The sequence below is a fragment of the Piliocolobus tephrosceles genome, chromosome 2 (genome assembly GCF_002776525.5).
Source record: "Piliocolobus tephrosceles isolate RC106 chromosome 2, ASM277652v3, whole genome shotgun sequence".
In the NCBI taxonomy this organism is placed as follows: domain Eukaryota; kingdom Metazoa; phylum Chordata; class Mammalia; order Primates; family Cercopithecidae; genus Piliocolobus; species Piliocolobus tephrosceles.
Genome location: NC_045435.1, coordinates 187,107,894 through 187,123,489, shown reverse-complemented (window position 1 = coordinate 187,123,489; position 15,596 = coordinate 187,107,894). Strand labels below are relative to the sequence as shown.

Here is a 15,596-nt window from a genome sequence, read left to right as displayed (position 1 = left end):
TTTTGTCATTTACAGGTTGAGCATCCCTAATCCAAAAATCCAAAATCTGAAATGCTCCAAAATCTGAAACTTTCTGAAGCACGGATACGATGTTCAAAGAAAATACTCATTGGAACATTTTAGATTTTGGATTTTTGGATGCTCAACTTGTACACAATTTATATCATATAAATATATAAGGGATAGAGAGTTATAACATATAAATATATAACGGATAGAGGGTTTTATCATATACATATATAAGGGACAGAGGGTTATATCATATAAATATATAAGGGATAGAGGGTTATATCATATACATATATAAGGGATAATTATATCATATAAATATATAAGGAATAGAGTTATATACATATATAAGGGATAGAGAGTTATATAAATATATAAGGAATAGAGAGTTATATCGTATAAATATATAACGGATAGAGGGTTACACCATATAAACACATAAGGGATAGAGGGTTATATCATATACATATATAAGGGATAGAGGGTTACTCCTAACGTTTCACCTCTATCCTCCAATGGCAGTGCATTTCAAAAAGAGGAAATCTGGAATTTAAAAACAACCAAAGGTGATTTAAAAATGTGACTACCGAATGACTGTCAGAAAGAAAAAAAAGAAAATCATTCCATTTAATTGTTAAACTTCGTTATTAACTAGCAATTAACATCTAACTCGGTAGGGATGTCAAGGCAGGTAAAAATCCAAAAGGGTTGTTTGATAAAACAGGAAAATACCAATTCTATGGATGTACAAACATCAGTGTAATAAGAAGAGGAAGACCCCAAGAAGCCTCCCATCTCTCCCATCTCCCTTTCTAGTCATATATATATATATATAAACTTATTTTTACAATACTTACAACACAGGAAAATTTTTAATAGCTAAACGGTATTGTTGTTTGATCTAGCCTCTAAATATTACCAGATAATATGTAAATATTATTTTAGAACATGAAATTCTAAGAGTGCTATGTGTAAATACCACGGTTCATACTAGATTCATTTTTTAATGTGAATTGGTTACTAGGCTTACCCTGAGCAGTTTATGCTATAAATGGCTTCAAATAGTTAAACTAGTGCCACAAACTTTTCATGACATGTTTGACCATGCTAATATTTATTTAAGGGAAAAAAAAGTTTTTTCCTAAAATAGCTGCAAATTCACATATATTTTAAACCTAAGTTTAAATGCGCGCGCGCACACACACACACACACACCCCTAGTCATGCACATAGGTACACACACACTTTTAGAGTTTTATTTAAGAATAACTAAGTTAAATTAACTGATTAACCTTAACCCATTTTTATTAACCACTAATTCACAGGCTCCAGTATACCCAAAGTTAACAAGCTCCTTCCAATAGGAAGCCTAGAGAGAACTACTATACTCGAGAAACTATGTAAAAGAGCTAAAAATAAACAAACAGAGACAGAAGAGCAAACAGAGTGAGACAGCAAGAAAGTGAAGAAGAGGAAGGAGGAGAGGGAAGGTGATGGGATGGCGGGGGGAGGGGGGGAGGGGAGGAAGGTGAGGAAAGCTAGAAAGACCAAAAAAAAAAAAAAATTTTTTTTAACTTTTCCACATCAGTCTCCTGCATGGAAATACTACTTTCCTTACATCTGTGCTTTGTTAACAAACACAATAAAATTATACTATGACAAAGCTAGAAATGCTAATTTACACACGCAAGGTTGTATAACTCCACTACCTCTTACACACAATGTTGTCCAGAAAAAATTAAAAAAAAAAAAAAATCTCTGTTCCAAGAGAAAAAGGTTCTCAGTCTCCACATCTGGTATTTTACGGGGTGGTAACTACCCAGGAAAACTGACCCCAAAAATCTCTAAAAGAGATTTGGGTGGAAACCCAGAGAGAGATTTTCCACAGCCCTGCTGCTGAATAAATCCTTATTAACCAAGTAGACCCTGTGGGGAAGCAGAAGAGCACTGAGGGGAAAAGGGAAGAAAAAAAAAAAGGAGACCAGGTGCAGTGGCTTGTACCTGTAATCCCAGCACTTTGGGAGGCTGAGGTGGGTGAATTACAAGGTCAGGAGATCGAGACCATCCTGGCCAACATGATGAAACCCCGTCTCTACTGAAATACAAAACATTAGCCAGACGTGGTGGCGGGCGCCTGTAGTCCCAGCTACTTGGGAGGCTGAGGCACGGGAATTGCTTGAACCCGGGAGGCAGAGGTTGCAGTGAGCGGAGATTGCGCCACTGCACTCCAGCCTGGAGACATAGCAAGACTCCGTCTTAAAAAAAAAAAAAAAAAAAAGAAAAGAAAAGAAAAAAAGGAACTAAGAGAGTTCATGAGTAACAAGCAATTCTTTTTCAAAAATTGGCCAGAAGAATTAGCACTACTGTCTCAGCATTAGTTTCCTCTCCCTTTCAGGCACCCTGTTACCAACAGACTAAAATAAACAAGCATTTTCATATATCTCACAATGACAAACTTAACTCATGCAGATTTTCTTCATTTAATATTGACAACATACTAGTCAGCTGAGAGTCACAATTTTCTATGACAAAAGACCACCTCGGCACAGTAGCCATCTTCTCATCTGAGCTATGAGTTAAAAAGTCAAAAAGTCTGAATGAAGTTTATATAGGCTTGTCTAGTCAACACACCTACACAACTGGATTTCTCATTTAACTTTTCCACTCTTCTGAGGGCAAGCTAATGGGAGACCTGTAAAGACAAGTGCGTGAACACTTGAGGACCTCCCAAAGCACACCATACTGAAACACACTGAAGCCTGAATTCTGCCCTATGCAGCACATCTCTCTCTATAACAGAATCAAGGAAAGGGCAATTATAAATTTAACATGTACCAGGTGCTGCAAGTACCTCATCTAATTTACCTCACAACAGCCCTTTAGGGTATGCACAACTACCATGATTCAACCCATTTCGGAACTTGAGGTTGTGCGTGGTTAGGTGCAATGCTGAAAATCACACAGCTGAACAGTTAATGAGCTAAAATCCAAACCCAGGTGAGTGTAACTCCAAAGTCCACATGTTTCATGTATGCCACAGTACGTCTAAGTCAGAAGCAGTCAGGAGACCTGAATTGTACAGACATTTCTCTGGCATTTTATAACTTGGAATCAGTCACTTACTTCTTTAATACTTAATTTCTACATCTTAAAATTGGAGTTAATCACTGAACTGCTTACTTTATATAGTATGATTACTGTTTAGATTCTACATAATTTAAATAAAGTGTTTTATTTTCTCTTTCTATCCTGTTTTTCCCTAAAAGGAGAAAAAAAACCCCACAGGACAGCAGTAGCATTTATAAGAAGCCAACTTCATTACTCTGGTATTTTTTAAATAGAAGCGTTCCTGTCTACAAAATATAATCACTTCTTAGTTCCCAGTGTCATCCCCAAAGCAAAGTCTTTACTATAAAGAGGCAACACATTAAATACTAAGAAAGAGCCTCCTGTGTATTACAGGAAGTATCAAAAATAATCCCTAATTTTTACTTGCAGTTCTGATTATCATGCGATCATGACTTGTTTAAGAAACAACTCACTACACTCATACCAGGTGTCTCACATTCATCTGGCATTGAACAAGAAGCCTCACAGGAACAAGAGTGGCTCAGTAGGAGTAGCAGTGTATGTAGGCTGTTTACTGATGACCCTGATCACATCTATTTAACAGGATGACCATAAATGCCAGTCTGTCCAGTACAGTTTCAGTTTATGTAATTACTAATACCATGCTTATAACCCTCAAAAGTGTTTCTGGGTGCATAACAAACCATATTGTCATCCAACTATTAAAAATAATAAATCCTTTTCTTCTTTATTATAAATCAAGACAGTGACCAAGTACGGCATAACAGGTGTGAAAGCAGGTAGCATAGAAATGATGTAAAATGAAATAAATTGTTTGTAAGAAGTGCTGAAACTAAGCTGGGCACAGTGGCTCATGCTAGTAATTCCAGTGCTTTGGGAGGCTGAGGCAGGAAGATAGCTTGAGCTTAGGAGTTTGAAACCAGCCTAGGCAATATAGTGAGACCTCGTCTCTACAAAAAAATAATTTAAAAATATTAGCCAAGCGTGGGGGCGTGTGTCTGTAGTCCCAGCTACTCAAGAGGCAAGAGGACCACTTAAGCCTGGGAGGCGGAGACTGCAGTAAGATCACACCACTGTACTCCACCCTGGGTGATAGAGCAAAACGCCATCTCAAAAAAAAAAAAAAAAGAAAGAAAGAAGAAGTGCTGAAAATATAACACAAATGGAAATAATAGCTAATGGTAAATTCAAGTCTTCTCACAAACCAAACACTATTAATAATTTTAGTCATTTTCAGCCTTTAAACAATACGACTTAAAAATATGTAGAGAATCGAACTGATTAGTCTTTTTAACTAATGGATCACAGGAAAGTGAAACCTTTAAGAAAAAGAGAAAGAATGAGAGCAATGCCTGCTCCTGGCCTCTCCCAAGGACTCCTCCCTGCATCCCACGCAGGCTCCACTCAAAAGTCGGCTCTCTCTAATGCTGCAAGAACAACCCGGGGCAGACACCTTGTAGTAAGCTGAACCGTGTGCCCTCTCCAAATTCATTTCTACCAAACCTCAAAATGTGACCTTATTTGGAAACAGTCTTTGCAGATGTAATTAGTTTAGCTGATGTCATACTGAATTAGGGTGGGTCCTCAATCCAATGACTGATGTCCTTCTAGGAAGACAGGAAGACACAAAGATACAGAGAGAGAAAAAAGTCATGTGACAATGGAGGCAGAGACTGAAGTGATGCGGATACAAGCCAAGGAATGCCAAAGATTGCCAGGAGTCAGGAGCTAGGAAGAGGCAAGGAAGGATCCTTCCCAAGAGGTAGCGTGACCCTGTCAACACTTCAGATTTTAGGCTTCTAGCCTCCAGAACTCTAAGACAGTAAATTTCTGTTAAGCCAAGTTTGCAGGAGTAATTTGTAACAGCAGTCATAGGAAATTAACTCACATCATATGTGAAATTATTCATTATCTCTCAAGACTTTTACCACAACCATGGTCCACAGAGGAAAACGCAGCCCAAATAAGAGGCATTCTGCTTCCCATTCAGCAACCTTCATTGAGCCCGTGACTACAGAAAGTTTTTGCTCTAAAGCTGAGTACCCCTTTCTCCATGAGGGAGAGGGGCAGTAACTAAGTTATACCTCATCCTTCTTCTCCTGAATGCGTCGTCTCTCTGCCTCAATAGCCAGCTTCTCCTGAATTTCCTGAGCAATTTCACAGTCTTGTTGTTCACTAAAAAGCAAAGGTGAAAACATGAATAAGGAAAATAAAAAATAATGTATTTCCTAAAAATAATAAATACAATTTATTGAATACTCACTATATGAGAAGTACATTATTTTTCTCACTTTATCTTCAAGATAAAGATGCAAAGAGGTTCACACAGTCACATTTACAGATGAGAAAACTAAGGCCCAGGGAAGATAAATTATTTTCTCAAGATCACAACGAAAATATGTGGTAGAACTGGAATCTCATCATCACACCCAACAGTGGAAAACTCCACGCCTCTTCTATACCACCATATCACTTCACCCCACTGGGGCCTGTTTTCGGTCCTGCCTCTACCACTAATAACCACAAATCATTCTGTCATGCCATTTTATAAGCTATAAAAGTGTACACTTAGTAACTTCACATTATAAGTCTAATATCATAGTATTCTTCTCTATTCAAACCAAAGAAATGAAAATCTACTCAGAGCAATTCCTATTTATATTTCTTCTTTTTATTCACTCATTATAATAATTAAGAATCATACACAAAATCATGGACTTAGTTTTCGAAGGCCTCTATCTCTCTTCATTCAAGCATCTACCTGAAACTCCCAAATTAATGTAAAATCTGTATAGAATTAAGTGACTAATAACTACATTGGATGTGATAGTAAGTGGGAAGAAAGTAGAAGCACCGCAGAGAAGGCAAACCCAAATGAAGTGTTAAAGGTCACAAGTGACACAGAGGATGTACCTTCTGGTACAGAAAATAAGTAAGTGAAGTTTCATCTGAGCTTAATGATTTCAAACCGTATTTCCAAGAAGTACCAGCTCTGGTTCAGTCAGCTAATGATACAGACTCCTGGGAAAGCACAATGGAGAAAGCAGCAGTAAGCAAGCGACAATCCTGCCCTGGGATAGCAGCCCCGGTATCCAGACTGAATAAAAGGTTCCACTTCAATGAGAACGGCAGCATTCCATCCTTCCTGAGATGTCCAGCTCTCAAAATTGCAGGGAGTGAACTGAAAGACTTCCCTTCTAGCTTACTTATTTCATCCAGGAACAATTTTAAAACCTTGAAGTCTCAAGCAGAAATACAATACCTGGTTCTTCTCTCATTTAGGACCTATAAAATATTACTCTCTACTCCTGATTTATATTTGAGTGGTTTGTCTTGATAATTTCTGAATAAGCTCATTATACTGTTATTAACCTAATTCAGGATTTAAACATCTGCATCAACCTCGGAACTGGCCTTGCTGACAGAGAATAGTGAATAATGTAAAGGGCAATGAATTTAGAACTCTAGGACATTCTAGCTTTGGCTCTCACCTTAACCTGTGACACTGAGCCTCGTAACATCTCAAATATCTCTCTTCCTCTTTTATCTCCATTACCATGACCTTCACTACCACCACTACCACCACTGTCTTCATTCAAGCCTCATCATCTCTTAATTTGACCACTGCTCACAATAGCTGCCTTCAAATCTTGCCCACTCCAAGCCTTCACCCACCTACTCTCCAGAATAGATCCCAAAATGGAAATTTAAAACTACTTCAATGGTTCTCCATTCCTTATAATTTAAACTCTACAACACCTGAAATCTTTTAACGTAACTTATCGTGACCTTTATGATCCAGCTTTTGACTACTTTTCTGGCCTCACTTCCTACTTCTGCCCGTAAATACACTCTCCACTCCAGCAATACTGAACTTCTTGCAGTTAACATGAGATTCCAAGTCCTTTTACCTCCTGCCCTTATGCATGCTGCTCCTTCTGGCTAGAATGGATTTCTGTATCACTATAAACTTCTAATTAACCTTCAAGTTTCAGATTAAACATATCATCTGTCTTGTGAAGCTTTTCCCAGTCTCTTCTCTCTAAATAGGCATGAAATTTACATTTCAATTATCTGTGACTCATGCATGTATCTCTAGATATATAATGCTCAAGGTCTTTTCCTGAGGCCCTTAAAGGTAACGGCTGTCTTATTCATATCTCTGGTCTCCTTTCATGGTGCCAGATTTAGCATGAATCGATAAAAGTGTTTACTTACAAAGCAAGGAAGCTTAACAAAATGATTAATAAAGTTCTCTCTACAAATAATAAACAGAAGGGCAAACTCTTCCTATAAGTTAGCAAAAATGACTGGCTTTCCCTTTTTACCCAAATATAACACTAAACTAAATTAAGGGGTTCCTTCCATTTTTCCTTTACCCCTTCCTCCTCAACACAGTATCTGTGGTTGAATCTACCCACATTAAAGATTTAGGATGTAAGAGCCACTCTCAAGCAAGAAATGTATCCTGGGAGCTTTGTAACACTGAAACAGTATAAAAGTCACTGTGCCAAAAGAAACCTGAGAAATGATCACTTCCGTTTATCTGTCTGTTAAAGAAGGCTACTAGAGAGAACTTCTGTCAGACACTGAAGTTATGAAGATAACTGAGTCTACACTTCAGAGCTTTTCAGAACATTCTGCCATGTACTGAAAAGCAAGGAAAGTAAGAGCAGCAAACACAGCTAGAACACAGTAAAGGAACCAACACAACCCACAAAGTTCTTTGATGTCCTCTATTTCACTGGACTCCCCATAGAAACTACGCGACAGAGGGGACAGAGATTATTTTCCCCAGGTTATGGGTAAGGAAAATAAATTCAGAGAAGTTGACTAACTGGCCCAAAGTCATAGAGCTAAAAAAATGTTAGAATTTACACCATCAACCACATGTCCTTAAACCTGGTCAAGTGTTCGTTCCAACAACAACAACAAAACATTTTCAAATAAAAAAAAACTGTTAGATATCCACTGTAAGACTATAATTTAACAGTAAAAGGAATCAGAGGAACAGAAGTAGGCTCCTCTTCCCCTGCCCTGTCTGCTAGCTCCACAGAGAAAATCAGTCTTGACATTACCCCTCCCATCTCCCAAATCCTCACAGGTCTTTGTAGCGCTTCTGGAGCTGGGCCTGCGCTTTCAGATCTTCCTCTTGGAGCTGCTTAGCCACCTGGAGATCATGCTGGACCAAACGGTTCCGCTGAACGTTTGATGCCAAATGATGCTCAACTGGAACAAAAAGATTGAGGACAGGAATTAATAATGCCTTAGTTTGTTAGTAATAAATGCCATAATAATCTTAAGAGCTTTACCACAGCAATAGCTTTGCATCCATCACTTTGTTTTATTGTCTCAACAACAAAATATAATAGAGAGCAAGGAATTAATATCCCCACTTTTCCATGAAGTAAAAAGAGGATCAAAAAGATTAAATAATTTGCCTTTGGTCACACGGCAACAAAGTGGCAGTGCCAGGACATCTACACAAATATTCTAAAGCCAGGGCTAATGCTCTTTCTACTACTACATGTTGTCACTCTATTTATTAACTGCATTTTTAAAAACTTTAATTTTATATTTATATGTGAATTAATTCACAAACCATATATTCACAAATATGTACTTTAATATAACATGTGTAGCTTAGATTTACTTTCCATCACTACACGGAAAAAAAGATTCAGAAAAATACACAATGTGATCTCATTTATACCATGGCTGCCTGGGAAAACTGTTCAGGTCCCTATCCTAGGAGCAAGAATAGATTCTTCTACGCATGCACCCCAGATAAATCTACAACCATTATGTCCCTCCTACAACAAAAGGCAAGAAAAAAGGTTCAAACCCCTCTTTTCCTCCTAGAGATGCAGCAGTCTACTAATCCCTGGCCGCCTGTCTTACTTAAACACGCCTGAAACTTCACTGCTCACCCAGGCATCATTTGCCTAAAGAAATCCTTCAGAATGTACGGATGGTGATGCCAAGTGACTGTGCTCTCTCCCTACCTAAGCCCTAAGAAACCAGCCTCAAGCTACCACTAAAAAAAGAAAACTGAAGGAGCATAAATGAGAGGTATTACTCACTCTCTTGTTCCTGCAGGCTGTGGGCCAGGGTGTGGTCCTCCAGGACAGCAAAATCTCGGCATACTACAGAAGACGAAGGAGGAAAAAGAGACAGGAAGGCTCATTAGTAATACTTTAACATACAAAGGGAAGGACTTTTCTTTTACTTTAAAAAAATCAATTCTAATATTTCAGAATAACAAACTTCATAATTCTCAATGCATAAAATAGTGACTAGTGAAGTATGCAGTCTTTAGTCACAAAAATCCATAGGGCCTGCTTAGTGCCAAGCACAGGGTGTCACAAAACACTGGTTAGCCTTGGCCACCGGCCTGAGGTGAGAACACTTAGAATCAGATTCCAGAGGTCTAGAAATTCCAATCCACTTCCATAAAAGGAGGGTAAGTGCTGCTGAAAATAGCAGAAGTATCAATCATGCTTTGCATATTGCTACTGAGAGAGAAGTGGGTAACTGCATAATTAGAGGTGTTAAAAGAAATCTAACCTATGCTTCTCTGTGGTTCAGACGATCCTCTCCCAGCAATTGATGTCTACCCTGGTGTCTCTGAAGGAAAAATATATTTTCACTAGTCCCTCAGGTGGGGCAGAGTTCTACTTTAAAAATTCTCAATTTCTTAAACATTCTTTAGTGGGTCAATCCCCAGGGACACGAGTTGGAACTAGGTCTCTAGGTCCCTCTAAACCTTGGGCTGCGCCCAAATAATCTACAAACCAAAAGAAAATGGGAAGCCTGAAAGAAACCAGGAATCCGCCCCAACTCTGCCTCCACCTGAAGATCCAGGCAAGGGTATTTCCTGACCTGTCTTCTTAGAAGCAAAATGGGAAGAAATAAGTCTCGAAGGTCCATGTTTACCCCAAGCTGCAATTTAAACTCCTGCTTCGTAAATATACAAACAGACAAAACATGAAGGGATTCATCATGGAAAGTGTTGTTTAAAGAACGTGTAGTTTAAGTGATATGTTCTCACTCTATTCCAAGCATGTAATTCATGCTTGGAAAAAAAAAAGGAAACTCCCCAAAGCCTCAGATTACTGCAATTGAGTAGGACTCATGAACAGTCCCTAGAGCTTAGGAAAAGTGGTAGATTCTTTTCTGCAGCTTTGGATTTGCCTATGAGCGCATTTCACTGAAACAGAATGAAGAACATTCCTTTGCCGTTCTTCGCACTTACGTATGTTCACATATACACTCGACATAATTGTGTCCTTCACTACTGAGGGATACTGCCACAACAAGGGAGGGAGATCTTGGGGAGGTCAAGATTATTTTGAAACGGTTTTAAACGAAGGAATAATTCTTGCCCAAGAACTACATTAAACTGAATACAACCTGCTTAATCCTCACTCAAACGTAACAGCAAAACCAGTAATTCGAACAGAAAGCCCTGTTCTTTTTCATGAGCTATATTCTCAATGAATTCTAATATCCTGAAACCCAGGTCCTAGTTACCTTATATTTCACAGAATAAAAGTACTTTCAAGATGAGCTAGATAGCACCCTCATTTAATAAGTGAGGAAACTGAAATCCAGAAGGAAGAAGGGATTTTCTAAGGCGGCACAGAGTTCACTGGTGACAGGGCTTGGGGTCAAAGTCTAAGCCAGGAAGAGGTCAAGAGCTCTTTCCCGTTCCCTGACACAATGACAGGCCTCCTTCCCTCCAGGTAAACCATAGTCAGAATGGACGGAAAGAAAATATTCTGCATTAACCAGCATATACTCTCTCAAACACTTCAATTAATATCTGATTTTTAAATGGGTAAGACATACATGGACTTAATTTTAAAAAATTAATGAATTAGCTAAAATAAATATAATCAAATCTTGTGTAAAGAATGTTATTTTGATACACTGACCTATCATTTACAACACCTTTATTATACTGGAAACGCTTGTGCTTATATATTAAAGTCAGTCTTAATTTTAGATTAATTATGATTAGATCAAATTTTAAGATTAATCTTAATGATTTTCAAATTATGGGTGGCAACCTATTATTAGGTCAAAAAATCAATTTACTAAGCCTGAGAAAAACATTTTAAAAGTCAATAGTCTAGAGAACAACAGAAGACAATTGGCCCTCATAGCCCTGAGTTTTGGATTCATGGTTTCAATCAACCACAGATAAAAAATATTCAGGAAAAAAAAAATGTAGCTGTACTGAACATGTACACACTTTTTTTCTTATCATTGTTCTCTAAACGAAACAGTGTATAACAGTTATTTACATAGCATTTACACTGTATTAGATATTATAAGTAATCTAGAGACAATGTAAAGTATACAGTAGAATGTGTATGAATTATACGCAAATACTAACACATTTTATACCAGGGACTGAAGCATCCATAGATTTTTAGTAACCATGTGAGGTCTTGGAACCAATTCCACACCCCACCCCACAAATACCAAGGGACTATCACACACAGTACAGGAAACTACTCTGGGGAAACTTTTCCGGTATTACATATACACAGATCACAGAAATACACAGAGATGATAGGTACTAGGTCAAAATGTGAAACACACATCATTCTATAGATTACAAAAAGTTTAAAAGCCATTTCAATTTACGTTATTAGGTCAGAACGTTAATGCCAAAAATATATTTTCTATGTTTCTAACACCATGCCAACTAAAATTAAAAATTATGAAATTATTACATTTTTCCATGTGGAGAATCATGTGAAGAAGTACAATAATTTTAAAAATATTTCTTAACTTTAGGCAGCAGAACATTAAACATTAAAATATACTATTTGTAGATAGGTATACCTATGGTAAAAAAAAAATTTTTTTTAATAATATGGCACTGACACAAACTTAACTCCAAACAGTAGTTCTCTCTCCAGAGAGATGAAAAGGGGCATGAGTGCCTTGGCTGCACAAGCCATTCTACTGCTTCAAAAGCAAAAAGAGAAAAGACACACAATAAGGCAAAATATTAACATCTGATGCGGGTGGTAGGTTCATGGATTTCTCTATTTCCTATGATTTTTATATGTATATTCTTAAATATTACATTTTAAGTTATATAATTAAATTAACTTAATTTCATGTTGTCAATAGCACATATTGCTAAACAATGAACATGAAGATATGGCTTGACACATAATAATAGGTGTGAAAAATTTACGCATTACTGATTACCTTGATGACTCTTCATAATGATTTCTTAGTATCTAAACAGCAAGACTGAAGCATATTCTATTATTGTGATTTGTCCCTAAATCTGCAGAAGCTGAATTAGTACCCAAAAGATATGAGCAGGGCCTGGACTAGTCAAGAGGATCTAGAAGATTTTCAATGATTATGAGGAAGTACACAAACACATACACACCAAGCTGCACTGTCAAACACACTGACTTAGCACTTCAGAGTTTACTAGGAGTTTCCAAACATATAATCTCATTTATACTGAAATATTATTTGCCCAATATATAATTTCTTCTGAACCCACTCTAGTTTTTTTTCAAGATTTGCCTCTGTATTCCCTGCATCAGTATTCTAGTACAACCTGGAAAACAATCACATATCCAGTCAATTTTGTAAATCGGTAACCTGATTGAGAATTACAGAAACTATTTCACAGCCAGGCCAAGCTCAGAGCCTGAAGAGAACTTTTCTCCTTTTCCAACCTCCTCTACCTTTGATGTAAAGAGTATAAACAGTCCACTGAGGATAATAGACTATTAATAGACTATTTTTACACTATAGTCTATTAATAGTCTATTAATACAATTAATACAATAGACTATAATTACATTATAGTCTATTAATAGTCTATTGATAGTCTATTAAATGTGCGACGGAATTCAGTCGAAACAGGTTATGTACATACCTAAATTTAAAAACACATTATTACTAAGAAATGCTTGCTACACACCTCCAATTTGTAAAACACAGTTTGTCCAAAGCGCAATAAAGGCAAGTGCAATAAAACGAGGGATGCCCGTACATACAAATTAGTATACGGTGAATTAATTTACAACAGGCCAAGCAGGTCTCAGAAATGGAAAGGACGACTGGCTGACATACATAAATATGTACATATATACACCCCCCACCCATTTCCTTAAAGAATGGTTTTCATTGAGATGTTGATCTCCCCCTAAATACATGAATGGCATCGAATGCACCTAATAAACACTCATTTACTCAATAAACATGCGTTGAACTCTATTTCAGGATGAATGAGTCATCTCCAAGCCATCAATGAGGTGAAACATCAGAGAGGAAAACAAGTATAATGTAAGTTAATAAACACTGCACTAAAGACAATTTGTTGTACTAAAGACAATTCTTTGAAGTCATAAACACTGCAGCAGTTATGCTTGTTATGAATTGGGGGTGGATGTAAGAAGTGGGAGTGATTTAAACAGAATGCATCCAGAAACTTTGTATCAAGAAACCTTAAAGTAATTAACATAAAATGTATTTCAAGGTAAATTAAAATTCCTATGGACAGAAGTGGTAAACATTCTTGGCAAAGGGGCCAATTACGGAAAAAGCCAAAAAGATGAAAATCCACAAGCCATTCTGGAGTTCTGTGTGCCCAGAGCACAGAAGCCCCAAAGGCAATTACAGCAAGCGATATGACAGGAAAGCCCCTGTGCACCCTCATGAGAAACGGGTTCCTTTTTAGGCATTCCTGGTACACAACTTACCTGAAACGTACCAAAGAAAATCGGGTGATCACCACCCCGCTCCACCTCACACCAACCAAACTCGACCTCTCATACTTTTTCTCTTTTTGCATTTGCTTCCTAAGTCTCTCATTTTTGTTTTCGCTTTACTGCTTCTCCTCACACACCTTTTTTCAGGTACATCTGCTTGCCAACTTTACCCCTCTAGCTCCAGACACAGCCCACTCCCCCTTTCCCTACCAATAACTGTAGGAGCTTTCCATAAACCTCGATGCAGAACTACTCGTTCTTCTTCTACAGGTAACACCCTTGTCTGCCCTACCATTGGCAATTAGTAGAAAAATAGAGACAAAATTTGTATACTTTAATAATTCAACATTTTAAAGGAAAAGAGAAAAAAACAAACCAACATTGATTTGAATGTCTCTTAAAATTCTGGCCCAAATGACAACAAATTTGGAGGCCTAAAATAGTCTTTAAAAATTTTTTTTCTTAGGCATTAACAGTACTAGATTAAGATCTTCTCAGCTTTCACCAACAAAGAAATAAGTAAACTGAGCATTTTTCACAAAACATATTTGAGATTGTTATTTTAGAAAGCTCATTTACAGCAAGTTTCTCTCTTTCTCACTCAGAAACAAAATATTCTTTTGAAAGCCTGTTTCAAAGAGGTGATTCAGATTGACAAGTGATGGGGTAAGAGTCTTGAGAATTCCCTTACCTTTTTCTCAGGGACAAACAGAAGGGTCCCTCCCAACCCCTGTCACATCCCCCACATACACACATACCCCTAAGGGCAGCAGAAATTTTGTTTACTCTTCCACTAAATGAACACAGTCTCAAATTTTGGACAAGAATCAAGAACTTAACTTGTATTTATACTGGCAACGCCAGTGAGGAAAAAAACTTAGTGGGGGACATTTTGCTAAACAAATTCTGCTCCAAAGTTTAAAAGCTATGCACAAGATTAACTAAATCTAAACAGTGAACAGTGCTCCTGCTATCAAGAACTCCTTTTTTTCACCTCAGTCAAGTAAGCAGAATGAGTACATGTTTCACCCAAACCCAGAAATTTCTGATTCAATGAGTGGCTACACGTTCCTTTCACATATTATCCAAATAATGTGCACATTCCCAACGCTTTCCCAACTAATTCTACATAACCTAAAAAGGAAGTGGAAAAAAAACCATTCCCCTTCCCTTGTTCGTTTACCTACATCCTAAGACTTTCTGAAATTACAATTGCCATGATACATCTTTACAAGCTTCCACCCACATAAAAATGCTTGGACTAATAATACATTAACAAGAGGCTATTTCTTTCACCTATGTCTGTTTTCCCTTTTATAGAATGGTAGAATTTTGTGAATTATTCTTTTTATGTAAATGCTATGAGTAGTAGATAGACTACATACTCTGCTTTAAAAGCAGGGATTATGCTTGCTTTCCTTTGTTCTACATACATGAAAACATCTACTATGAACAAGAAAGATATTCAAGAGATACATTTTGTCTTGTGAAAGTTTCGTAATAACAGACAGCCACAACTGACATTTATACAGCACTTCATAGATTACAAGGCACTTTCACATTTATTCCTCCTAACCATCTGAGGATAAAGGCTTTATCAACATCCCCATTTTATTTACAAGGAAACTAAGGCTCCAGAGAAATAAAACGGCTTGAGCAAGACTACCCAACAAATAAAACGAACTGAAAATCAAATCCACCTCTTCTGGCCCCAGATATTTCTGCTTAGAGTATCAGGAA

General features: G+C 37.3%; 1 protein-coding gene across 2 annotated transcripts in view; it reads right to left on the bottom strand.

The window, feature by feature from the left end:
* Nucleotides 1–15,596, bottom strand: part of CCDC50 (coiled-coil domain containing 50) — a 69,430-nt gene that overhangs the window by 30,905 nt on the left and 22,929 nt on the right. For both annotated transcript variants that reach the window (XM_023214748.3, XM_023214747.1), the window contains exons 2-4: nt 9,183–9,245; nt 8,202–8,328; nt 5,184–5,274 (exon numbers count right to left, since the gene is read on the bottom strand). In XM_023214748.3, the coding sequence (XP_023070516.1) occupies nt 5,184–5,274; nt 8,202–8,328; nt 9,183–9,245 (281 nt within the window). The remainder of the gene's footprint in view (nt 1–5,183; nt 5,275–8,201; nt 8,329–9,182; nt 9,246–15,596) is intronic.